We start from the raw sequence: 27966 nt of genomic DNA, 5'->3' as shown, positions 1-27966 counted from the left end.
CCAGGGTTGCAAGTCAGTTTAACGCATTAGTAGCCCAATTGGCTGTTGGGGTACTAATGGGTCTTTTTAAGTCTTACTCTCAGCCATTTTGTTTAGGCGGTTTCTTTTGTTCAGAGAAACTACAAGGCAGGCTCTCGCCATACTAGCAGGATGCAGTGGCCTGTGCATAGCTCTGATGTAGATACTTTGCTGCTGGGTGCTCTTCCCAAGACGTCCTCATCCTGCTCTTGGCCCTGCACATCTGCTGGGGCAACGCCCTCCACCCTAGGGTTGTTTTCCCGGGCCATTTGACCTCATTTTACCACGGTTTCCCATCCAGGCATACCGCCTTGATTTTGGAAGCTGCTGCTGCTGCTGCTGGTGCTGCCTGGAAAGGTGTGGTGACTCCTGTGAAGTCATCATGAAGTACGCACAGACAGGAGATATGTCGTTTTGGCTATAAACGTTTATTAAATGGAAATAAGGTTGGAAAAAAAGGCCTAACTTGTTCTATTCTAAGGGCAGTTTTCCCTATCTAACAAAAACTAAGGAAATTCTGTGTCAGGATGTCCACATTAAAAGTTCTGTCTGTGTCCATAACCCAACCTGGCCCTCGCTTAATACTTGGAAAAATGTGTACAGGTTTACATGTCTAAATAATAAGTGTCCCCCCAGCTCCGGACTTGCAACAGGGTTCTCTTTCCAACACTTCAAGGCCCTTCCCAAGCTTTTAAGTCTCTCAACTTCAAGAAAGCACAGTTCTCAGGGATAAGTCCCACTCCCCTGATTTGGTTACTTTTCACCAGTTTCACAAAGGCACATTTCACAGGAGTCACAAAGCAAACATTCTTTGACTTGAAATGCAAATCTTCCTTTATATTCGACCACGGGTTACAGGGCACGCATCCAATACACATTACTTAACACTTCCCATCAGTTCCTTATATACACAGTACCACTGGTTTGCCACATTTCATTTGTTACTGCTTTCATGCATTCATATGGCTTTTGCCAATGTTTGTTCTCTCAACTCATAATGTTACTTCATAGATTTAGAAAATGCTGTTTTCCTAAAAGTCCCCTTTCCATTTCTCATGGGGTCTTTTAAATGATTTCACAATTGCTCTTTAATATCTTCCCTTTAATTCGGTGTTGAAAAAGTCATTGGTTTTGTTCAAATCAGTATTCAAAAGTACTGGCTTTCATTCATATTGGTATTCAAAAACCAATGTCCTCACGGGTTTGAGAGCCCGTCTGCCATGCCCGGTGTCCTCTTTTTCTAGGCTGACGCACTGGTTGTTGCGCACAGTGATGAAGCAGCGCTTCCGACAGCTACGATCCCTCTCTCTTGTGCAACGCCTCGCTTTTCCTCTGCAGCGGCTCACTGTGGCTTTGCGTCTGCCACCGATGTGTCTCTCAGCGCTCGGGCCTTGCCCCGAAGCTCCCACTGGTCACGCCTGCTTCCTCTCTGCAGTCTGCCCTGGCCTTCCAGCTTCCTTCAGCTCCGCTTCTCGCTGCATACGCTCTGCATCTGTCTGGTGATCTCAAGTGCTTCTTCTGCCGAGCAGCCTTCCAGTAAGGATCTGTGCTCCTCCAGCAGTCCGTGGACCTGCTTCCCCAGTGGACGCCATCTTCTCTGTGCGTGTCAGTTTTAAACCTCCTGCCGGGTTGATTAGTCTGGACTAGACTGTTTACTACCTGTTTGGGAGTTCTGTGTTGCTCTTGCTTGCCTTCTCCTCCCAGTACCTAACTGGTGTAGGCGATTGTGCGAGTCAATGGGAAAAGTATGCATTTGTTTTTTGCCTCTTCCCCGTCCCAGTACTAACTGGTAGGTGTTAGTAGGTGACTCACTGAGAACATGGGGAAGGGAATAACAATAGCCTAAAAAAAAGTCTTGGGAAGGGGAAGTTTCATTATGAAAGGCAAACCGGGGATGCTGTGTATCACCTAAGGGTATCTTGCCTCCTCTCCCCAAGTTACCTCTGCCTAGGTAGCCCTCCCTCGCATATCAACCCCCAGGGTCAGGATCCAGTAGCTTCAGCCTTTGCCTGGCCTCCTGGGTGGAGGCATTGCCAGGGAAAGGGGTGAGGATATCCTCGGATTCTTTACACTCCCCAAAACAGCCAGATTTGCTTGCCTGAGTTGTCTCGGGTCGCCACCACCATTGTCCTGCTGCAGGGGCCGTTTCTGTGTGTGAGCTGACCACGTTTGCCTGCTGAGTCGCTGGGGCCTGCTGTGTGCAGGTTCCTCTGTTCTCCTGGAGTCATCTTGGTCGTCAATTCCACTTCTTGATGGGGGTGGTCCCTGTGATGAATCCTGCTGCGTCCTCACAGAAACCCTGCCTAAAGTCTCCTCCAAGGTGGCCAGGGGAAGGCAGCTGCTACCTGATCCTAACCCTGGCAGTGGTACTAGCCAGGTGGGTGACCTGGGATGAGAAGACCACCAGGGGAATGGGATGACTCCATAAATAGAGACGAGGTATTCATCCTATTTGGAGGATGAGACTTTCATAGTACCGGATTACCTAATGGCTTGTTGTCAACGTAAGGCTGCCCTTCCCAAAATTACACAAACTGCCCGTTGCGAAGACCCTTCTGGTCAACCTGAAAGTGGTATATGTAAGAATAAGAAAATTTATACCTTTACTTCCGATGGTTGTAATTCCACCTTAGGTTGGAATTATAAAACCAAAAACCATTAATTCATTCCTTCGGAAACCTCTCCTAAAGGTACTATAAGGAACTCATGGTGGCAACAGTAAAGACAGACACACGTGATCACAGTTCAAGGGTGTTTATTAAACTGTATAAATGGGTGAGATAAACGCCTAATCTATACCTAAATCTAAGATGGGAGCAAGCGACGACCATCATATAATAATAATAAGGCAGTCCTAGTGGTGTCTTGTCAAATAAAAAAGGTCCTATACTACAAAGAAATATTGCTAATGCTTACAGCTAAGTTACAAAATAGGGTGGGATAATTTTCACCAGAAAAGAAAGAAGTGTTTACAAAAATAAGTCAGGATGGTATAGCTGGGGTCTCCCTTCCCCACGTTTTTAGCACAGGACAATGTGGCACTCCTGAGCACAATACACAACAGGGCTTCTCCAACACAAGGTTACAGTTCTTTACAGCGATATCAGGACCTTCGGTGGCCAAGTCTCTTTCATACATGCCTCCGAGACCTAATGCGTCAACGATAACAAAACACAAGTTCCTTTCCGTAATCTTTTATGTTGGGTGATGACTTTTCAACCCTGGATCCCCCTCAACCGGGCTCCGATCCTTCTTGAATGTTAGCCCCCCTCTGTCAGATTCACTACTGCCTTTTACTCCAAATATTTTCACCTGTGGTGTTCATAAGTCTCAATGTCTTTTTAAACAACCTTTCACTGTGGACATCCCTCAGCCGGGTTTACTCTTGTTGATGCAATGTTCACAGGGTTATTATGCTTAACCTCGCTTTGCAGGCATCCCTCAGCCGGGTTCACATTTGCCAGCAACACAATTCACTTTCTTTTATAACAAATGCGTGATTCACTTCCCTTTGTTTTCCTCTTGGCTACAGGTCAAAGACTTTTGATTGTACAAAGGGTTTTACTCGACCCTTGTATAACTACTTTAACCTCTTATGTCGGGCTCTCCCAGGGCCTTCTGGTACCTGTAGTTTTTAACAAAAGCAGTGACACACAACTTCTTTGTTCATATGTTCTTTCCATTCATATCATGTTGCCATTTGCAACCTTCACTCAACACAGCCGGTCTACTATCAGTTCTCCTTCCGACTCACCGCTGTGCTGAACTCCTAGGCGTTTCTTGTCTCTGGAGTCGAGGGTGGTACCACAGGAGCAAGCGCCTCTCCCCGACTTGGTTATCAGTGTGGGAGGGCCCCGTGCACCGTTGACATCTGTTACACCACACGCTAGCTGTAGTTCCGGTCTGGGTGGAAAAGGGCAAGGGCACTTCCCTCCTTGTCGTCCGTTCAGTTCTCGCTGCCTTTCTCCTCCTTTTGAACTGCTATCCTGGAAAAGCTGCGTCCTCGTGCTTTGTGCTTTGCTCAAAGTGTGCTCTTGTGCGCCACCTTTTATCCCTGTGGGAAAGGTAAAGGGCCGTCAGATGTGTGTAGTTATTGTCAATTGCATGACTCTACCTGACCCTGTTTTGGGGCGTGTCAGGTAAACGAAGCTGGTGTTAGTCCGTTGTCTTTCACGGTGTAAGAAAGTGCTTCTGTGGGAAAGGGGGTAGAGCTTCTAAATATTTTACGGGGTAGGATGGGTGAGCATATGGCCTTTTGGATATCGTGCATGCAATGGATGGGGATGCAGAATGACTCTGACACCAAATAATCAAACCAACTCGGGAGGAAGGCAAAGGTGTGGTTTTATTAACAATTATCTAAAACAGGAAGCTACAAAGCACGTCAACTGACGCTTGCTCAAGCTCCCAGTGCATTTCTCATAAAAACATCCTTATATGCAAAAACAAAGTCAGACGTGACGTCATACTACGTGGCAAATAAGAAAAACTTACTAGGGATTGTGATACATTTAAGGGGAGCATCGAAGTATACATTGCATAGGAACCAGGATTGTGATTGGCTGGCCACCGTCGGGTGGACAACTTATGCCTACCCCTACAAACATGTAATCTTCAACATTATTAAGTACACAGTTTATTATTGGTCTTCAAACTATAAGGCCCTTTGTTATACAGCCCTCTCTAATTGGTTAGCACATTCGTGACATGTCTGGAACCTTTGGCTCACTTAGCAGCACGTAAGCTCAGACCCAGGTGCCAGGTGGTGGACTTGGACTTTACCTCCCCATCCAATTAGCCCAACATCTCTCATCACTCATGCCTTCTGCCGAGAAGATTGTTTTTGAACTTGGCCTTGCAAAGTATTCTTTTCTCTGGGAATATATGGGAGTGTGAGCTCTCAGTATCATTGTTCTAGGACTCCACGCTCAACTCCATTTCCATCCTTGGCTCATGTGGCAGGAAACCACGATTTGGTCCATTTTACAGCATTTAAATGTCTTAAATGAATAAAAAATGGCACACTTGTTTTTTCTTTGTACTTTAACAAGGGATGATTCAGATTCGCCAATTGTTTCCACGATCAAAGCTTATTCTTACTGCGGCACAGTTCTTGCCTTTTCTCTCCATGGTTCCTGGCTTACTAAATTCATGGTAATGATGTCCAGTTTCTATACAATGGCGGCTTTGCCTGCAGTCTATTCACTACATATTGCCATCTTAATCTACTCGCGTTGCAGCATCTGTACAGTTGCAATCTTCTTTTCACATATGAAAGTTTATTCAATTCTTAACTTTGTCATCATTTTCTGTAAGATCCATGCATTCTCTTCAGCCAGTATCCTCAAGGCATCATGCTAGTCTCTTGTGAGGTCACTAGCTTCTCTTTCACTCTTTTTCATATTCCTTCAGGGAGTTCCTCCCTCAAATTATCGTCTCTTCGGGGATACATTCGATAGGGTTTTCTCACAGGATACCTTTTCTCAAACACTTGCTATGGGATTGGCACAACTGCTGGTGTCAAACATGGCATAGTTGTCAGGCTCACTCCTGGATTCCGTCAATTTCGCCCCTCTTCTCGGAGTGCCCCTTACACCCTCCTGCTCACCTGTAGTCTCCTCGTCCGATGCGAGTCCGAATCTCTTCTTTCTCAATGCCTCCTCCCTGGAGTGTGGATGAGGTCTGCCTCGAGAGGAAGCCACCCCGCCCCTCTGACACGGGGCCAAGGGGGCTCCCGTTCCGGGGCAGACCGATTAAGGGGAAAAAGCCTTGAGGCACAAAAAACCCCTTTCCTGATGAAGATGGCAGCAGGATACCAGGTGAGAACTGAGTAGCTTCAACCGATTAGCAATACCACAGTAAGTAGAATAAGGCGACTGTTTCAGGGGGAAAACAATATTACAAAGCTGGGAGGCCAATGAAATGGGCTGAGGGGGGAGGACCCAGGAGAACAAGGGAGAGAGAGATCAAGAGAGCCAAAGCAGAGCAAAGGGGAGCTGAGAGCAATTCGAAAGTCGGCTGGCAAACAGGAGAGAGAGAGCGGCAGATGCCGCGAAGGTAAGGACTGGAGCGTACCAACCCGGAAGCCTAACGCGAAGAGGTTGCAACGCGCTTGCTTCCGGGTTGGCGCTCGTTAAATGTACGTCGTCGGTCGGATGGCTGGAAGACTAGACCGCTGCCGAGGAAAGCGCGGGCGGCGTGACGGCTAGATCAATGGCCGCTCCACCGCCAGCCCTTCCACAGCTGCCAGCGACCGCCGTGCGTGACAGTATACCCCCCTCCAGACCCGAACGCACCGGGTTTCCCTGGATGTGTCCGGTGAAAACGCTTGACAAGCCTAGGCGCATGTACATGCGACTTGGGCTCCCAGGAATCCTCTGAACTGGGATAGTTCTTCCATGACACCAGGTATTCCAACCTACCCTTGCGATATCTGGAATCTAAGATGGCAGATACCTCATATTCTTCAGGTATAGACTTGGGATTTCCCAATAACCCTGTAGTCTTTCTAACTGGGGTGCTTGGATCTACTAGGCGGAGAAGGGAGGAGTGAAAGACTGAGTGCACCCGATACATGGACTTGGGAAGTTGTAATTTGAAGGCCACTGGGTTAATTCTCTTGATTATCTTGAAGGGTCCTATAAATCGTGGCGTTAGTTTGGTCGGATGTACCCACCTAGGTAAGTATTTAGTAGAGAACCAGACCCGATCGCCCTCCTTCCAGTCGGGACAGGGTAAACAAGCTCGATCGGATAGGTCTTTGTACTTGCCTCTAGCCGAAGCTAAACTCTGTTGAGCTGTAGTGTGGGCTGTAGTTATTAGATCCAGGGTGGATTCAATAGTGGGTATATTAGTAGGTGAGGAAAATACTGGGAGAATACTGCGAGGATGAAAGCCATAGGAACAAAAAAAAGGGCTGAGACCCGTTGCCGAGTGCACAGCGTTATTGTACGCAAATTCGGCGGTGGGCAGAAGGTTCACCCAATTGTCCTGATTTTTATTCACATAACACCCAAGGTATTGCTCGAGAGTAGCATTAAGCCGCTCCGTCTGACCATTGGTCTGGGGATGGAAGCCTGATGACAAAGCCCTCTCTATTCCTAACCGTTGACACAGGGCACCCCAGAATCGAGATGTATACTGACTACCCCGGTCAGAAATGATCTTGTCAGGAAGTCCGTCGAGCCTAAAAATGTCCCTGAGAAAGACATATGCCATCTCGGTGGCTGACGGCACTCCCCGCAATGCGGAAAAATGAGATAGCTTGGTGAACGTGTCAATTGTAACCATGAGACAAGTCGACCCCTGGGATTTGGGCAGGTCCACTATAAAGTCAGTAGAGATTTGGGACCATGGTCGGCTTGGCAAGTCCGGCTGTAGAAGCAACCCATAGGGTTTGTGGGTGGAGTTCTTATTCTGGGCGCACACAACACACGTTTTACAGTGTTGCCTTACATCTCGGGAGAGTGAAGGCCAAAAAAAAGACAGAGAAATTAGTTCTAAAGTACCTCGGATTCCCCTGTGCCCTGCGGTTACATGGTTGTGACCCCATTCCAGAACTTTAAGCTGTAAGGACTTAGAGGGAACGTACAGACGCTGTCCCACCAGTAGAAGACCCCCAGACCAATGGATCTGAGAACGTAAGTCACCGGGTACAGTGGTTGCCAAATTAGGTTTGGTTACTGTCTTAGTCTCTTGCAGGAACGAGGAAACTATCCCCACGATCTTGTTTCGGGGAAACATAGGGTGGCTAACGGAGGAAGAGTGGTAGTCTGTAGACCGACTTCTAGACAGGGCGTCTGCCACGTTGTTTTGGGTGCCAGGAATGTAGGTAATGGTAAAATCATACTGGCTGAAGAAATGCGCCCAGCGAGCCTGCCTTGAATTGACACATTCCATATTACGGAGGATCTTCAGATTCTTATGGTCGGTACATAACGTAAATGGATACGTTCCGCCTTGTAGCAGGTGTCTCCATTCTTCACAGGCCACTTTGAGAGCCAAAAGTTCCTTTTCGATAACAGAGTAGTTCTGTTGACTTGCGGTAAGAGTCTTGGAAAGATATGCAATTGGATGTTCTTCGCCATCCTTCAGTTGAAGGAGTACAGCACCTAAGGCGCTCGCAGAGGCGTCGGCCTCGACTATAAAAGGCTGGTCTTGATCTGGTTGAGATAGGATAGGAGCAGAACAGAATCTCCTTTTGAGATCGATAAAGGCTTGATCAGCTAGTTCCGACCTTAGAAAAGGTTTGGCATCCTTTTTAAGTAGAGAGGTAATGGGCAGCACAATCTGCGAAAATTGACTGATGAACTTCCTGTAGAAGTTGGCCAGACCTAGGAACCGTTGGACGTCTTTCAAAGACGTGGGCGTGGGCCAGTCCAGGATGGCAGATACCTTCCTCGGGTCCATGGTGATACCTTCCTGGGAAAGAATGTATCCCAAATATGGAACGGAAGACCTATTGAAGAGACACTTCTCGGGTTTGACTAATAGATATTGCGACTGTAAACGATGTAGGACCGTCTGGAGATGCAAGGCATGTTCTGCGGTGGACTTCGAAAAAACTAAGATGTCATCCAGGTATACTATGACACTGAGGTATAACAGATCAGAAAACGGGTGATCCATGAAGCGCTGAAATATGGCAGGAGCGTTAACCAAGCCAAATGGCATCACTCGATATTCAAAAAGGCCAAACGGAGTCCGGAAAGCAGTCTTCCACTCATCCCCATCCTTTATTCGAAGCAGGTGGTAGGCACTCCGGAGGTCTAACTTAGAGAAGGTGGTAGAACTCTGGACGGCTTCCAATATGTCTGTTATCAAAGGCATCGGATAGCGGTCACGAACCGTGACCTTGTTCAGACCCCGATAGTCAATACACGGCCTTAATTCTGAGGAATCTCTCTTAGGTATGAAGAATAGAGAGGCTCCAGCCAGAGATTTGGAAGGACGAATGAGGCCGTTGGTCAAATGAGAATCCAAATAATTGCGAAGAGTCCTCTTCTCCAGTAGAGACAAAGAAAACATGCGGCTAAACGGAACCAGAGCATCTGGTACCAGCTCGATGGCACAGTCTTCCGGCCTATGTGGGGGTAGATCCAAGACAAGATTGTCTTTGAAGACTTCTGTGAATTCGGCCAACTCCGGGGGAACCTTACGAATCTCATTTACTCCTTCTTGTTGGGGAGTAAGGATTTGGACCAATTCTTCTGAGGAATGAACTGAACAATTCTGTTTACAGTATGAGGAGGTAAAGGCCATGGTGTTCTGCGCCCAATCGATGAGCGGGTTATGCCTCCTCAGCCATGGAATCCCAAGGATTACTGGGAAATGTGCTGCTCGGATCAAGTCGAATTGTAACTGTTCCGAATGTTGGAATATGCGGACTTTCAAGGATACCGTGGAATGGGTAATAGGCCCTGATGAAAGCGGGGAACCATCTACACCCTCTACCTTCTGGAATTCATCCCGTCTAAGCAGAGGGAGTCCTTGTTGGTGTGCCCACATGGTATCCATAAATACCCCTGCGGCACCACAATCCACCAAGGCCGTGGCGGTGAGTACTTCTGTCGGAGTTTCCAACTGGATAGGAACGGCCATGAGGCGAGAGTCCAACTTGGTTGGGTGTGGAGCTACCGTCATAGTGACATAGGGACTAGCGCTCTGACCTCGGTTACTCGTCCCCTTTAGTACCGAGGTTGTTCGTTTCCCGACCGTTTAGGCGGTACTTCTGGACAGTTCCGAAGTAGGTGTGCGCCTGATCCACAATACATGCAGAGGCCAGCATCCCTCCGACGTCTTCTCTCTTCAGGTGTCATGGGGGATCTAGCGGACCCCACTTGCATCGGGGTTTCCTTGTTACTGGAATGAGGCAGGGAGGGCAATGCGTGGGCACTCGGTAGAAAGGGGCCAGGGGTTCTTTGCTTCTTCCTCTCCGCCTTGCGTTCACTGAGGCGATAGTCAATCTGGGTAACAATGGAGAATAAATCAGACAAGGTGGTGGGGCGGGCTATCCTTGCCAGTTCGTCCTTTATCTCCTCCTTCAAACCCCGGCGGAATATTGTGTACTGGGCCCGTTCTGGCCATCCAGCCTCTGAAGCCAAACGTTTAAAAGTGGAGATATAAGTCAGCAAATCACTGGAACCTTGATGCACATCCAAGAGTTCTTCCGCCGCAACATGTATGATTTCAAGCTGTTCAAAAGTCTGACGCAGTAAGGCCAAAAAACCCCCGTAGTCTCTGATTATAGGATTATTGTGGGTCACTAAAGGGGCTGCCCAGGCTAAGGCATTCCCTGTTAAATTGGATATCATAAATCCCACCTTGGTGTGATCATTGAGAAACAACTGAGGTCTAAAGGCGAAATAAATGGAGCAGGCCTCCAGAAATTCCTTGAGGCGCTTCGGGGTTCCATCGAACTTGCCCGAGGATAGGGCCATAGGAGGTAAATCAGAATCCCTAGGTTCCCGAGTAGAGACCATCTGTCTCAAGACTGCATTATCGGCCTTCACGTTCTGTAATTCTACGTTCATGGCCCGGACTGCGGCCACTAGTTCTTGTATTTGTTCTGGGGTGGCCATTTTCCCTTCTTGGCGTTGCAAACTGTCAGGCTCACTCCTGGATTCCGTCAATTTCGCCCCTCTTCTCGGAGTGCCCCTTACACCCTCCTGCTCACCTGTAGTCTCCTCGTCCAATGCGAGTCTGAATCTCTTCTTTCTCAATGCCTCCTCCCTGGAGTGTGGATGAGGTCTGCCTCGAGAGGAAGCCACCCCGCCCCTCTGACACGGGGCCAAGGGGGCTCCCGTTCCGGGGCAGACCGATTAAGGGGAAAAAGCCTTGAGGCACAAAAAACCCCTTTCTTGATGAAGATGGCAGCAGGATACCAGGTGAGAACTGAGTAGCTTCAACCGATTAGCAATACCACAGTAAGTAGAATAAGGCGACTGTTTCAGGGGGAAAACAATATTACAAAGCTGGGAGGCCAATGAAATGGGCTGAGGGGGGAGGACCCAGGAGAACAACGGAGAGAGAGATCAAGAGAGCCAAAGCAGAGCAAAGGGGAGCTGAGAGCAATTCGAAAGTCGGCTGGCAAACAGGAGAGAGAGAGCGGCAGATGCCGCAAAGGTAAGGACTGGAGCGTACCAACCCGGAAGCCTAACGCAAAGAGGTTGCAACGCGCTTGCTTCCGGGTTGGCGCTCGTTAAATGTACGTCGTCGGTCGGATGGCTGGAAGACTAGACTGCTGCCGAGGAAAGCGCGGGCGGCGTGACGGCTAGATCAATGGCCGCTCCACCGCCAGCGCTTCCACAGCTGCCAGCGACCGCCGTGCGTGACAATAGTCTCTGACTTCCAATATATCGGAGGCAGGGGCTGGATTTCCTGCAGAGACATACAGCTGCTCCTCTACATGGGGAAAAGGTGTCGAAAGTACTGCGTCTCGCCTATCAGTGTCCCACCTCCACTCCCCGAAGATCCCCCATCCAGGTGATCCTCCCCCACTAGCACACCCCAGGAACTGTTTCCAATAGCGGTGGCCATGTTCTGGCCACATGTATGACAGATCTCCGGGGACTAGTGGGTGAGACACCTTCAGGTTTCTCACAGTACATTGAATAAAAACATTCAACCAGGGTGAAATAAATAAGGTAAAAATAAATAAGAACATTAGGGACTTCAAGTCCCATAATGCTCTAGATACTGGTACGAGGAAAAGGAGCTCTGAGGTGCGGAACCATAACATACATTCTAGTGGGTCTGATTACCCACACCTGAGCAGGACTTTTTAATATTGAAGACCCCTTCAGGTGCAGGCCATGAGAAGACGTAAACCGAAGCAGGAGGGAGTAGATGCTGGTGCTGCCGCTGTGTATCCAGTGAGTCGCAGAGCCGAGAGGATCCTTAAAGCTGGGAATCCAAGTTGCAAAGATCACGCAGCTGGAAGCGGTAGCAAGATCAATTCTCTGGAGTGCTCGAGAAGCGAAGAAGGCTTCTTTTGCAGAGAGCGCGAGCAATGGGAATATGACCAGAGTTGTCGGATCCCCAGATTCCAATGAGAAAAGAAGTGGATGTATCAGCAGGTCGAACGGTGGCATAGAGGAAAACCGGTGGGTTGATCTTCTCCTGTAACCCAGGTGCACTCTGTGTTGGACCGTTGATGCAAAGAACGGTTTTGAATACAGAGCTAATGGAGTAAAGCAGAATGCTTATATTGAGACACTTTGTAACCCTAATGTGAAAGTGAGGGCATGCAGTTTTTTTAAAACATTTATTTTTATTTTTATTGTTGTGACTTTGGTTGTACATACTCAACCTTACACAAAATAAGCTAAAACCAAATAACACAAAACAACTCCTTTACATAAAAAAGAAAGGAAGGAATTACATTACATTGCATTCCTATCTCAAACAAATATTAAAAAAACAATTAATAAACATGTCCAGTTATTGCAAAAGGTCTTCACTAAAGAATTAAAGTGTGCTTTACCATCTCAACTTGATTAAACCCGCTTCTTTCAATACCTTAATTACAGCAGTGCTAACACACGTTTCCTCACCACTAAAAATTATCTTGAAGAATTGTTCTTCTTCCACCAGTGCAAAATATGAATCGTCCCAGATAAGTATTTCTCAGCAATATATGTTCCTTGTTCTGGATAGCCGCCTGGCTTCCACACAATACACAGCCATTGGTCATATCAGGAGTCTGTGTTCTAATGTATATAATGTTGCCAGTGTGCAACAGTCAACCTATATCTCAGAAAGTGCACCGGCCAATAACTGTTAGGGAATTGTTTACGGTACTTCGGGATTGTACCCAGAGGTTTATCCAAAAACGATCGACTCTTGTACAGTTTTTCAATAGTGGCCAGCCGCTCATGCCTAAACAATTTCTTTTTTACCTCGTGAGGATAGTGAATGAGGTCATTGGTAGTCAGGTCAATTCTATCGAACACTCGTTCGGCTCTTTTCTTAAAGTTAATCAAGGGTCTTGTTGATGCCTGTAGTAGTACAGCTAATCTTCATATAAAGAACCCTTCATTGGGACAAATAGCTTTCTGTACAGAGAGGGGATTCTATGGTCTAACAAGCAGCCCAATGACAAAAGACCCAACTCAAAATTAGCGATTGTATTGAGAGAGAGATGGAACAAAGAAACATTGCAGCTTTCATTGTCCAAGTAAAAAGGGGACAATATCCAACCAAAATAAATGTAATCTGCATACAGGAAGATTACTTTAAAAAGGGAAATGAAACCCAGTATTGCCTAATCCAAGAAAAGACAATTATAAAAGAGAAGGAATATAACTTTCGAAAGGCGGGGGAAACTGAAAAAGAAACAATAACAGTTAACTGATGTTGTAGAAGGAAACCAAAGGTGGCACGGGATAAGCCCTCCCTGTAGAAATCCTCAAGGGAGAGAGGAAAATTACCTGCATATGGCAATCAAATCAGTGGAACAAACAACTTCAATGTGTATTGTATCCTTATGGAAGATGTTGTGAATCCCAATGTGGTTGTTGAAAGTGAATATTTTTCTAAAGCTTGAAGCCTCCCTGCAAAGTACTTTTAGTAGTAGTAGTAGGAGGAGTGTTATCCTGGCAGGAGAGTACACCAGGAAAGGGACTATTGGAGGTTAATCGTGGCAGGTCAGTGGACCAGGAAGAAGACAATTTAAGTACCACAGTGAAGGAAGGTAGATGCTGTGTTATAATGAACTGTGGCCAAAACATCCTGGCACACCTTTTCTGTTTATGAAGAAGTGTGAACATAGTAATTCTTCAATAAAGAGAAATTGCCTTGAATACTGACTGAAAGTATGAAGATAAAGTTGTTTTGGTTATCAAGCAAGAGCTTGTGGAACTTTGCCAATCATTGTGAAGACTGACAGATTGAAGTGCCAAGTAGAAGACTTGTGGAGTAAGAAGACATTTTGTTTAGTTTTTTTTTTAAATGTATTTATTGTGCATTTGGTGTACCTTTTACACATAAACATATTACATCAACGTGAAGCATAAAAGGCTAAAATCATTTCCCAATAGTTCCAATCACCATCAATAATAAAAAGCAGCATCATGTATAAAAAAGAATAACAGGAAGATAAAATCATCAAAATTGAGAAAAAGTTAAAAACAATCCAGAATAAAAACACTAAATAAGAAATACGGCCAGTACAAGTTCTCGAGTGTAAGGAGATTAGCCAGAAAATTATTTAAGACTGTGTGCCCAATCGGTTAAATCAGCCTATCCTTTATCCGGTTCCAAATATGGTAAGCAGCCGTCGTGATCACCAAAGATTCAGCGCAATATATGGAGCTCCAGAATTGGTCTGATGTATAATCCCGGAATTCCACATAGACTTTGGCGTACAAGTGGGTCAGAAGGCTACAGTTTGTAAGCACGTCTGGCGGTTCCAATGTCACTTTTACACATTCTCATAAACGATACTCCCTGGACACCCCTGTCCAGGCTCCAGTGTTAACATAGCGTGGAAGTAATTTACATTGCAGGTATAAAATGAAGTGTATTATGGGGTGGTGGGGGGAGTAATACTTGGTTACATAACTACAGGGCTTGTCAAACAAATGCCCTTGGGGGGTATTTCTCTCATACTTGGATTTTCCTGCAAGGTAAGCTAGGGACTGAAATCACTTGTATTGAAAGCAGAACTTGCATCTTGGAAATGACTTTCTCAATAAGAACCTGTGTTGAAATCCTGACTTTTTCCTGAGTAAGGGGATCCGACCCTGGTCACAACGATACATGTTTACAAAAGTTATTTTTGAATGCCCCTATTGTTTTATTGAGTTGAAATAGCCATATGATACCTATATGATACTAAAACAGGCTAGGGGTCGTTAATAGCCAGTGCGCTAGTTAGAACCAAAATTTGTTTATACTGAGATGGCCTGCTGCTCTGGTAATCTTCCACTGATGTCCCCTAACAGACAACAGTACATATAAACATGGGTTAAAGTATGGAACGTGATCACAGTGCGCAGAACCAATCTTGTGTTGATAGTCCAAAAATTGAAAATTTGGCTCGAGATCCAATTTATTGATCCAATATGTCAGTAACTAAACAGCCGACACGTGTTTCGACCTTTCTGGTTGTTCTCAAGGCTGTAAATTAAACAACATATGATATATTCAAATAGATATCATGTACAATCAATTTAAAACAGAGTAAATCAAATAACAAAGAAAAAGTAACATACCAGTATTTCAGTATATGGTTATGTCCAAATGAAAAATAGAATGGTGATCCAAGATGAAACGAGGAAAAATAATAAGAATAAGGATAAATTAGAATATCTTATGGTGAAACATTGTATTGATAAATATATAATAATATATAATGAGCATGCGGGAAGTTGCAAACATACCGTAGTTCCAATATTGTGATTGTCAGAAAAATGTTTAATAACAGTATTGCCGCCTAAAATGATAAGAATGTCTCTGATTGAATATGTATCTCTATTAAGTAACAAAAACATAAGCATCATTTGAGTTTGTTTGTTAATTGATTAAGTGAGACCAAAATAACTTACTCTCCAGAGGGTATGTATTTTTAAATTAGTCTGAGTTATCTAAAAATAAATGGAAATACCTTCATCAATAAAAAAAAATATATAAAAAAATAAAAACATTTCTAAACAAATCCAATCGATCTATAATGGCTTGATAGCCCCAAAAATAAGGTGTACCTCGTGCAGATAGTTGTATAGAAGAAAGTTCCGGGGTCAAATCCCCACCATCTGATAAGATTCAGCAGTTAAAAATGGTGCCGTGCGAGCTCTATTTGAACTAGGGGAATTCTAGCTCCAGCACGGTTGCGCGCGTGACGGCACGCGCACATTTTGCAAGCGATGCCACGCACACATGCACACACACACACACACACCCGCGCTGACGTGCGTCCGTATCATTCCAATTCTGCGCACTGTGATCACCTTCCATACTTTAACCCATGATACCTATATGATTTATGTTGCATGTAGAAGTGTGAGGGTTAGAAATTGTTTAGAGTTGTTTTTCTTTAGTCTTAGTTTAACAGGCAAGGAAAACCTTATTAGCTTAGGGAAAGTGAGTAATTTATCACACCTTTATCATTTAATAAATGGCTACATGTGATAAAACTCAACTTTTCCGTCTTGCATTTCTGACTCCTCCACAATCCCATTCAACTGAAGGACGATTGTTCTTCTTTTGGGGCGTTGGGGTCATTGTTGGCTCAAGGTGCCAATCCCTCGGTGTCAGAAACCTTCATTTCGACTTTTAGAAAGAAGCTGCTACTTACCACGTTGTTTCTCCTTCTGGCAACCAAATCTCTCGAGGTGGCCACTGTGAGTACTTACCTCTGGGCCCTGAGTTGATGGGTTATTCCAGATAGACTCCCTCTCAGGGGGTCCCTGTGGTCTGTGGTTGTTGGGTTCTGCAGGTCCCCCTTCTGCATTTCCCCAATGGATAACATTGGGGGCTGAATCCTGTCTGCTTTCTGACCCCAGAGGCTGCTGGGTCTTGAACCCTCCACTGGATCTCTTCTTCAGGGTCCCCTCTGGCATCCCCTGGGGTCAATTACGGTCTTCTTGGTACCTGGGGAAAGATACAGACTTACCTGGTGATTTCCTATTGTTTCCTATGGGCCCCTCTTCTCAGCACTGGAACCATTAGAGGTGACACTTAAAGGTACTCACCTGCACTGTGACCTTTTTCTAGGGTCCTCCGGTGGTCCCTGGAGTTCCCTGCCGAGCCCTGGGTCTTTAGAGACTCCCCCAGAGGTTCTACACTCAGTCGCAAGTTTTACATTATATCCTTGTGTGTTGATACGGTTTCCCTCCTTGATGTGTACTATGTCCTTCTGGACCTAGGGACTGTCTGTCTGAAAGATCTCCTGGACCTTGGTAGCCCTCCTGGCTGTGTTGGACACTGTGCTCAACGTCCACGTGCTATACTGTGCTATAGGCGGAAATGTTCTGTATAATACTTATGCAGAAGGTAATAGGAAGCTGCACTAAGTTCTGTTTGGTACCCTAGGATTGTGAACCCCATCAACGCTACGGTGGGTATGTGGCCTACATTTTAGGTAAAGGATTGCGTTGGGCCATGACTGACCATTTACTGTTTTTTACCTACACCATGCAATGCATTCTCTGTAACCTAGTACTTACTTTCTCCTGTCATAAATATGTATTTATTTATTTTTTACATTTATAAAGCTCACAAAGCAGCCCAAGAGCATTGTGGCGCTGTTACAAGCAAGCTTACTTAGTAACATGAAAGAGGTAGAAGAATAGAGGAGAAAACAGAGAGAGCAGCCTGAACGGAGGTTCATGGTTGCAGTGAACCTGGTAGCAGACAGGTAACAGTAAATGAGGGAGGTGTAACACATTAGGGGGCAGTGGGACTAGTGGGTGCAAATGTTAACAGGGATCCGAGACTGGGACTGATGAATGAAATGGGGAGTGAAAGGGTTACTTGAAGAGCATAGTTTAGAGGGTTTTCCGGAAGAACATGTGGAAGTTCTCTGCCCTGAGGGTGTTTGGAAGGACACAATATTGTAAGTGTGACTTTATAATGTGTATATCTTAACAGTATACGAGTGTGGGGTGTGTTGGGTATGATTTTCATATTTATGATAAATCTTCCTGACCCGTGTCTACCCCAGAACATTTTGCTTAGACTTGGTAATTATTTTTCCTCGTCCCTCGGTGGGAGGAAATCTTTTTCCCCTCTCACCTAGTCTTTTGCTCGTTTTATGGGTGATCTTTTTATGCCTCTCCATAGTGTGATTGGAGTTAGTTTCCTATAACTTTGGACAGACTGTAAAGTACTATGGCAGCACACAGCATTTTAAATGCATTGGCTTCCTTTTAATGTTTCTTTAATGACTTGGGTGACCGTCTGTTCCCAAGGAGTAAAGTGGGATTTTCATCCCCTTTACATTTTATATAGTGAACCAAGATACCCCACCTTTTATCGAGTGCTAAGGAAATGCAATGTATCCCCTTTCTTACTCACCTGGGAACGTTTTTTACAAAGGCAAGTTGACTTGAATGGCTGGTGGCAGTGAAACTAAGTTTATGACTTTTAGTGACGATTACTCGCAGGCTGTCAAATCAGCCTCCACAATGCACCGAAGGGCCCGCCATTCTGCTAGATTCGTGGGCTCTTTCATTTTTTGCCATTTCTCATTTGCTTGTTGTTTCTGAGGTAGTCTTCTGCCATTCTAGGTGGTAAAGACCTTGGTGGAAGTTTTGTTTTTGGCGGGAATCCTTTGTATGCCCAGCCCAGGCTCCAGAGTGTCTGAGGAGGCAGGAAGTGAGGGAGGAGTCAAACACTCTGCTGCCCTTTTGTCTTTCAAACTAACCAGGTCCACTGTGAACTGCAGGGAGAGTTTGCAGAAGTTGTGCTCTAGTTCCTGATAAATACTCTGAACCTGGAAGCTGCTGATAAATCGACCGCTGGAACCAAATCGGAAGAGAAAGATGAAGTAAAGACGGCTGGAATGATTTCCAGCGACCAGAGAGCCTGTCGTGTAAACCGAGCCTGATTTAACCCTTCCTTCCAAGCGACCTGGCGTCCCGAAAACAACTACTAGCCGCGGGCTGGTGAAAACGTGCAAAATGAGCCGTTCCTTGATCTGCTGTGACCCTGCTGGGCTGCAAAACGCCAATACCTGGGGACCTCGAGCCTGAGTGCAGTGCATGGTCTTCCAAAGTCTCAAGTTCTCCGAAATGTTGGTGAACACCTGCTGGACTTCTGGAAAATTCGAATCTGTGAAGTCCCCTCCCCAGAGTGCAGGACCGAGAGAGTGAAGAGAATCCTACCGGGGATATTCGTTCTTCATCTGGCTGCTGTAAAAAGGCGCCAAATCCACAGAGACGCGAGAAACGGTGACAAATCCTTTGCTGGAAGCCTCCTCTGGCAACTGCTGCTGCAAGTTCCCATCCAGTGTCTGTTTCTTTCGTCTCCAGACCAAGAATCCAGGGACCGGATCCTGTGCTGCTGCATCCTGAATCCACACAGAATCTCTTTTCTCCTAAGGTACTGTGTGGGCTTGGGGGTAATACCTTCGGTCTGGTGTGCATCCTTTGAGGCTGAGTGGGTGATTTGTGTGGCTGCGAGTTTGCCCATACCACTTGCCCAGGCCTAATGCTGGAACACATATAAGGAGTCTTTTGGGAAGTCCCTAACTACTTTAAACTAACGCTGAAGCTAATACATAATTATTTGAGTAGATCTCCTATGGAGCTTTGACTTTCCTGCAACTGAACCCTATCTCACCCTGCCCACATCTGGCACCTAGACCACTAGGGTCCCTCGTCTGCCTCTGAGACAACTCATGCAATAGACTAGGGAAGGGCTGGATAAGAAAAAGATTATAACTTGAAAGTATAACTAGTGTAAAAGTACTTGCTTGCTAAAGAAGTTAGTGTGGTAACTGTAGCTCTCTAATAGAATACGTTACAAAGTGTCATTACGTTTATACTTGATTCTCTAAAAAGTATACATGTTATTTTACTTACTTTGAATGGGGTTTTACCCCCCTTCTGAAAAGTAATAAGTGTTGCCACTGTTTTATCATTTCTAAAGTGAATGAGTGTAAAAGCTTACCAATATTTTGTTTATTTATTGTGTATTAATAATGCGCTATACAGCAATGGTGTTCCAAGGCGCAACAAGACAGATGGGAGGGGTGCAGATGAAGCAACAAAAACGGTCCTGCTAGGCCTTTTGACATTCAGATCCTGCAAGTGCAGTAACAAGAATTGCAGGGAATTGAGGGATCTGGGGGGTGCTGGTCAGAGGGGAATGCACAGTGGTCGAAGTGTACGAAAAGAAGTAGTGAAACTATGTTCCCTGCTGGTCTGACCTGCTGCCCACAAACCCCATCGCTGCACCCCTTCCCACACACAATGCAAACACCCAAATAAGCACACCTGCTATTTATGGGAATGTGCAGTGCAGTGCAGTGAAGTGCAAGCTTCAACTTCTTCCTACACTTTTATTTTAAAACTAAACCATTCCAGAACAGTTTCTTTTTAAAATAAAAGTATAGGAACTGTGAAACTTAAAAATAAAAAGTATGGGAGAACTGCTCCCGACCACTTCGACCTCTGCGAATGCGCTAATGCTAAGGAGGGAAAGGAAGTGCAGGTCGGAGTGCAGAGTGCACAAGTGCTGGGGGGGGAGAGAGGTCCCCCTGGCTAGGTGAGTGCAGGAGGTTGACGTCCGCATCGTAAGTGCAAGGAAGGGGCAGAATGGGCATAGGGGTGCAGGCCCAGCCAGGCTAGTGCAAGGGGAGGGAGCCCGGAAGGGCAAGTGCAGGTTATGGGTGGGGGGACAATGGAGACTGAGTTGCTGGGGTAGACTGAGCGAGGAGGGCCTGCTGCCCTGTATGGGTCAGAAGGACTCAGGGGGCCAGTCAAAAGGCAGCAAAGGGGGACATTTACCTACCTTGAATAACAGATTGTCATTCTTAAAGTCTATCATTGGCGTTTTGCTGTACCTGATCTGCTTTAGGGCATTTCTAAGACCGCTTTAGAGTTAATACATGTCTTGGAGTTGCTTGTCGCCCCTCTAAAAAGTACATGAGTTCTTACCTGTGAATTGCTGAATGTCATTCTGAAAAGTATAATAGGTTCCTTGCTTACTTTGAAATACATTGTGTATTTCTTGGTGTACAATTGGGTTTTGTTTTCCCTGAACTGCTGTTGAGCATTTCTAAAATATTCATAACATTGTAACTTACCTTAAAAACTGTATAATACAGTTCTGAAAAGTAAGATGAGTTTAACTAGCTATTAGGTAGCGGATAATTACGTACAAATAGGTTGATTACTTACCTAGAGATACATTGTGTCTTTCTTAAAGTGTATTTAGGGTTTGCTTTCACTGAATTGCTTGGTGCATTCTAAAATAGTTATTGAGTGTTCATATTTATCATTGAGTAGCTTGAGCCCCCTCCAGAAAGTACATGAGTTACTTTATCAGCTCTGAACTGTGTTCTTAAAAGTAAAACTGGTGGTGTAACTATCCATTCAGGAAAGAAGAATGTTACACATATGGCAAGATAAACTTGTAACAGGGTTGGTTTATTAAGTGATTCTGTACTTGAATAACACTGTGTGATCTGACCAATAGGGTCTACTACCCTTGAATGACTTATTGTAATCTAAAAGTACTTAACCAGGTATTATTCCACAAGAATATTATATTGGTGCTCTGTAACGCATCAACTTAGGTTTGACTCACCTTAGGTTTGACTCACCTTAGGTTTGACTCACCTTAGGTTTGACTCACCTTAGGTTTGACTCACCTTAGGTTTGACTCACCTTGACTTGCTCAACGCTCCTCTAAATAAGGTTATACCTTGGTTTGTACCCAATAGCTATTGTGTTGGTTTTTATATATTTGTTTATAATTTATGTGAATAGTACTTACTTCCCCAAGAGTAATCTTGGCCCATTGTATTTAAAATAAACCATTATGTTTACAATACTTAGTGTGTCAGTGTTTCCTTGAACCATATGTTTGCTACAATTTCTTTGTACTGACTCTACAGCCCTCTCTCCCTCCCAAGATGAGCATGGCTGCTCTGTCTACGCTACCAAACGTTTTAAGAGTGGAGCATATGCATTGCCTCATATATGGTTTTATGAAGCCCTTAGTTGGACTTTAGAAACTGTCTCGGACAAGGGTGTTCTTGTGTGATGTCTGTTGGGACTCATTTACCTCCATGCCAGCCTTCCTCCCTCCTAAAGTTAAGCCTGCCTGCTCTGCTACAGCTACCATTGGAGAGTCTGGTCTTTCTTTTTGGGGCGACACGCTGCTCCACCATTAGGTTAGATGATTACACTGCCCTCACTAGAGGGTTGTGTATAAATCTTCCTGACACTACTAAACATGGCTTGTGCCCTAAAATGTCCTTGACACAAGATGCTTTGCTTGTCCTTTGGCAATAAGTATCCCCACTGCACTGCAATGTAAGATGCTGAGTGCACTGTTAACAATTTACCAAAAAAGGTAAAAGGGAAACCTAGTTTCTCAGTACTGATAGTCTGAAGGACTGATCAGTTTCCCCATGTCAAAAGGAGCAGAAGGCTAGAGGAGTGAAGCTGAAGGCTTCACCTCTCTGTAAAAAGTCAGGACAGGTTCAAAAACAAAAGCAAAAGCAACACGTGTGAGGGTCCCTAGAATATGGCAGGAAGGTACCTAAAGAGATACCAGTCCTACCACTAGCTAAGCTGCACGGCATTTGTTTATTTGATATAGAATGATGTAATGTGATTTTGCTCTGCAGTGCAGGGGTTAACGAGCATGAATGGTTGACCCACACTGTTCCCCATGTTCGGGGCACTTCCTGAGCATGTTCCTCAATGGGAAGAATATAAACCTTGCCTAAGGTGGCTTAGAAAGTCTGCAGGTCCTTGTTGCACAGTTGCTGTGATGAATTGAGCACAGAGATCATTTATTTTGTTTCACACTGTTTAGGTTCTTTGAATTATTTGAACATCACGATGGATATAAAACTGGGAAATTAAAGCTGAAGAAGCCAGAACAGCTCCAGGTATGATTTGAGTTAATATTCAGTTTTGGAATGAACTGTAAGATGCACATGGTCTGAGGATGGAGAAGGTATGCAAGAGCAATGCTGATCCCCGCCATTGTCATGTACTTTACATTGCAGGATTTGTAAGCAGAGTCTGGGCCGTATCTGTGGAACTCTCCTACTCTGACTTTTTAATGTATTCACTGTCGCTGCATTTTCCGAAAGGATCCATATCCATTGAACTGTTTGGCTTTGGCTGCCATACTGCACATTTTGCAAACCAGATGTGACTACCTACTTCATGTACCCTTACTTACCAACCTAATAAATATCCTGAAATACAATTCATAATACACTTTTTAATAGTACAATTGTTTTGCAAATTTATGATGCTATTAATAGCTTTTGTTAATCTTGCCCAACTTGGTGAAACTTTCTTTTTTGAACTGCAACTTCTGTGAGCTCAGAAAGGACATAACCTGGTTATTTTGGGGGATGGGGGGGGGCGCACACGCACACACACCCCATCTCTCTAAAGGAAGCCTATTAACCCAATGAGTATGGACGTATTGCTACTTTCGTCTGTGATAATTCTGAATATTAAAGGCTGCAAACAAAAAAGACAAATTATTTTTGCCAATTTGGTGCAGCCTTTAATATTCACCCATTGCCACTTTTCAACTCCCCCATACTCCATCACTTCTTAAATTGTGGGGTTTCACCCCCAAACCTCTGAAATATTCTTGCCCTCCTCCCACTAGCGCGCACGCTCTCTCTCTCTCTGTCTCTGTCTCTCTCTCTCTCTCCTCGGCCACACCTGTCAGCCCCTGCGTGCAAACTTGTGCGACAGGGGTGGGAAAGTTAGATATAGAAAGACTGCTCTTTGCAGTGTGATGAACCAAGGGCATCTTTACTTCTTTCCCCCCTGGATCCTCCTCTCAAGTGGCCAGGGAAAGGCCATTGCCTTTGGATCCTGACCCTTGGGGTGGATATGCGAGGGAAGATCACCTGGAAGGAGGAGACTTGGGGAGAGGACTTCCTTAGGTGAGACACGGTATCCCCCTTTTCAAAATGAACCCTCTATCCCTCCAGCCTTTGTAGGCTACTGTCAACCCTTTCCATTTTCTTCCCCCAAAATGTCCCCCAGAAACATCACCTCAACACTGGGACGAGGAAGAGACCAACTAGGAGGACACAAAATCTCATTTAGGTGAGATAAATGCATATCAGTCCTATATTGTTAATAAAGACACAACAGTCACGTACCAATATTAGGAGGAGACAACACAGAGTTATGCCCACTTACTTTAATTCAAACCTCCCGAAACACCACTCTGGTACAGAGACGCAGAAGAGTGCTAGGGAGGATTTCCGGTTGAACAGCCAGGCATGTCCAGATAATAGGTTTCGCTATGGTCAGGCAATTGAACTTAATGACCCACACCTGCGGTCATTAAACACTCTCAATGGCCATAAAAAAGTTGGCCACAAAGGGAAACGGCCTGGAGAGAAAGAAGTGGGCTGGAGAGCTGCAGCGGGCTGGAAAGGAGCCGTGTGGAGCAGGAGAGAGGCACGCTGAGGCCGGCGCTGGCCGCGAGAGGGTCTAGAAATCCTACTACCCACCTTTTCAGGGGCACACAGCAGGAGCTGTGGGGCACCGAAGCGTTCCAGTGCTCGCGGGACTGCAGGAGAGCCAGCGTGGTCTCTGTGGCTGCTGCGAGGGAAAAGCAGAGCTATTGGCCGTAAGACTCCAGGAGAGCGACCAGTGCTCTGTGTGGCAGTCGCGAAGGAAGGGCTGAGCCATTGGAAGCCAGAAAGCAGAGTAGGGAGTGGAAAGAAACTGAAGGGAGCTGCAGTATGCAACTTGTGAGTGGAAACAGGGAAACACTCGGACCGGGGCGCTCCGGGGACTATTAGGTAAGATTTTCATATCTATGATAGATCTTCCTGACCTGTGTCAACCCTAGAACCTTTCGCTTTGACGAGGTAACTATTTTACCTTGTCCCTAGGTAAAGGAGAATCTTCTTCCCCCTTTCACCTAGTCTTTTACTCTTTTTATGGGTGACATTTATATGTCTCTCCATAGTGTATGGTTGAAGTCATAGTTCCCTACAACTTCTGGGCCTGGGCTGGTTTGCCCCTGTAATTTCTCTTTCGTGTACTTGGATGAACTATAGATCGCAAGTATTAAAAACGGATTTTCATCCCCCTTTGCATTTTATATAGTGAGCCAGCACACCCCCACCTTATGTGGAGTGCTGGGCGGGGGGGATACAATGTAACATTTTTGTTACATTTGCAAGTTTGCTGAATAGCGGGCTACAGGGGTTTTACCTTCATGCCGTTAATTCAGTCTTGGTAATGCACAGAAGGGCCCCCATTTGTTTTCAAAAATGGAGGGCTATTTCATTTGTTTGCCATTTGCTTGCTTGTAGCTTGCCATTCTAGGTGGAAACGACCTCAGTGTGAGTTTTGTCTTCAACGGGTATCCTTTGTATACCCCGCCTAGGCTCCAGAGTGTCTGAGAAGGCAAGAAGTGAGGGAGGAGTCCTAAACTCTGCAGCCCGTTTGTCTTTCACCTTGCCTGAAAGGAGTCCAGTCTCAGTGGGGGGGGGGGTCTATCCTGGCTGGAAAGCCCGCCAGCCCCTTGCTGCAAAATCCAGGGAGAGAATGCAGAGGTTGTGCTGTAGTTCCTGATAAAAACTCTGATCCTGGAAGCTGCTGAAAAGTCGACCACTGGACCTGAATCCGAAGAGGAATATGAAGAACACGCAGCTGAGACGATTTCCAGCGACCGAGCCTGCTGTGTAACCGGAGCCTGCAAGTCGCATGATTCCTGCGTAGCTTTGGGGTGTTTCTTTTGATTGGGAGTCCTCTCATCCAGTTCACCAAAGCCCACTGCTGACACCCTTCTAGGGTGTCTTCTCTGATGTCCATGGGCCCATCCTAACTTTAAAGTGAAATACTTACTAGTTTGAAGAGACTTCCTCAGGATCTCTGACTTTGCCTGTGCTAGGGAGAATTCTCATTTTTGTGCTAATTCCCTTCAAACTTAGAGACCACCAGTTTGTTTGCTGGAGTTAAGGACTTTATTTTTTTTTATTTGGTTTTACTGTACAAAACTATTTTTACAAAAGAACAATCCGGCGTCTCCGTAGAGGGCCTGTGAAAGAATTTCCAATTCTCGAACTGGTCCGTTGTAGCGGGAGTACGTTCATTCCTGGGGACACAATTAGGTACAAATGTATCATCAACCCGCCCCGCCTCCATTTTTTGCCCCAAAGAACCCAGTGTCATACAGTAAATTCCAATCCTGATTTACCCAAGTGCAACTTCAGTGGACTGGGGAGCAACCTTCTTAGTAGTGCCATCTTTGTCTGAAAAAACCCACTGCCGCGATTGTCCATTGGGTATTTTCAACACTGATTAATCGGGTCCACCATTCTTGCTCGCAAAGGGTTTGGAGGTCTTTGAAGAGAGGACTTAGCCAGGTCTTCCTAACTTCAGTAACTCCCGGGCAATAGAGGAGGTGTTTTATTGTCTGCACCTGATATGGGCTCTTGCAATATCGACAGTTAATCGAAGGTACCATGCCTCTTTTAGCTAGAATTTCGTTGGTGTGAAGCAGGTTTAGTCAGATCCTTGGGAAGCTGCTCCGAAATCCCTGATTAGGAAATGTTGCTAAATAAGCGGGAAGTTCATTCCGTTTGTCTCGGTGGAAGGTCTTGAGTGAGAATATATGAAGTGGCTTCCTCTTGAGTTTCGATCCATTCGTAAATGAGTAGCTTTTCATTAACCTTTAAGGGGTTTTGTAACAATTCTTCCTCTGAGCTTCCTAATTTGTCCAGAATCAGTCTATTTTTATCCTTCCAGTTGGTTAGTGTTGTGATATGGTCACTCTCCATTTCGTCTTTGATAATTTTAAGAAGAGCCTGGTGAAGGTAAGATGGTTTTTCTATAGAGCATCAGTCCATTTCGGTCCACTATGGCTTTTAGAGACGACGTGCAGAGTTCTCGACGAATCAAGGCCATTGGGTTGACTGGGGGAGTGTCGGGACGTTCCTCCAAAATCGGCCTTCCAATTTCTTCCACACTATTGCTGGTAATGCTGGAAAGGCCTCAGCACCATAAGTCAAAGTTGGTATTACGTTTGCTCTGAAAAGAATCAGTGTCGGTTATAGAGAGAAGCGGCCAAACTTTCCGTTCAATGCCTTTGTTTGGGCCATCAAAGATACCATCTTTTCGTCAAGAAAATCTTGCATCTGAGTCTCCATTTTACTGTTGTTCAAAACTGTTCCGAGATATTTAAAGCGTTTGACCCTCTCAAGCGGGATACCGTCTGCAAAAAGCTTTGTAGGTTTCTTCTCGGTCCCGCTTTTGGCAAAGGACATAACCTTAGTTTTATCTTTGTTTAGCTGTAGGTTGTTTTTATCCCGGTTGGTGATTAGGTTCTGCAGCTGTCTCTGAAGACCCACCGGTGTCTGATCAATTAAGATTGTCATCCGCGTAGAGGAGTCTTGGAATTTTTGGGTTTCCTATCGTTGGCAGAAAGGCTTGAACGTTTCCTGCGAGTCCAGGAAGTCAGCTATATAAGCATTATATAGCGCCAGCGCCAACGGACAGCCCTGCTTCACTCCACGCCCTGTCGGAATTTCCTTAGATAAGAGGCCCGCCCTTTTCAGTCCAATTCTCGTAGATGTAGATGAGTATAGTGCCTTTACAGGAGCAAGGATGGAGTTCGGGCATTTGTGCTGGGCTAGATTCCCCCAGAGTAGGTCCCAGTTGACTCTGTCAAAGGCTTGGCCCAAGTCCACGAAGACCAAATAAACCGGCGGGCTTCCCTCCATTGTCTTGGCCTTCAAGATGTTAATCAATAGAATATTCACTGTGGTGCCCAAGCCTTTGACAAATCCAGCTTGAAAAGGATCTTGATAACCAGTATTCACTGTCCATTGCTGCAGTTCGTCCAAAACAAAGGATCCAAAAAGTTTGCCAATGGTGTCCAAAAGGGCAATAGGCCGGTAATTGCAGGGATTGTCTTTTGCCCCTTTTTTAAAAATGGGGAAGACGTGAGCTTGTTTCCAAGATGGCGGTATCTCACCGGTTATCTCAATTTGAAAAGATGGCGCTAACGAATGTTGCCCAGCTTTTTGGATGTTTTTTCAGCTCGTAGTTGGTAATCCCATGTGGGCCGGCTGCTCTCGAGTTGTTCAATTTCTTAATTTTTGTCGTTTTTTGCGCTATCTTAGTAGGAATGACCCAGTCAGAGTCATGGAAAGCCATGGGCGAGGGTTGTTCATTGGCTGGTGACTTTTATATAAGTCAGTGAAATAGGCTATGCAAGTATGTTCAGCGATGTTATTTTGTAGAGCGGTGTTAGTTTCCCTGGCTCTTG

The 27966-nt window shown here is 45.5% G+C and overlaps 1 protein-coding gene across 14 annotated transcripts in view; it reads left to right on the top strand.

The window, feature by feature from the left end:
• Positions 1-27966, top strand: part of PPIP5K1 (diphosphoinositol pentakisphosphate kinase 1) — a 1113174-nt gene that overhangs the window by 380384 nt on the left and 704824 nt on the right. For all 14 annotated transcript variants that reach the window (XM_069625171.1, XM_069625166.1, XM_069625170.1 and 11 more), the window contains exon 12: positions 22513-22588. In XM_069625171.1, coding sequence (XP_069481272.1) covers positions 22513-22588 — 76 coding nt within the window. The remainder of the gene's footprint in view (positions 1-22512; positions 22589-27966) is intronic.

Source organism: Ambystoma mexicanum, chromosome 11 (genome assembly GCF_040938575.1).
Source record: "Ambystoma mexicanum isolate Mex_15411 chromosome 11, UKY_AmexF1_1, whole genome shotgun sequence".
Lineage (NCBI taxonomy): Eukaryota > Metazoa > Chordata > Amphibia > Caudata > Ambystomatidae > Ambystoma > Ambystoma mexicanum.
This window is presented reverse-complemented; position numbering and strand designations above follow the sequence as displayed.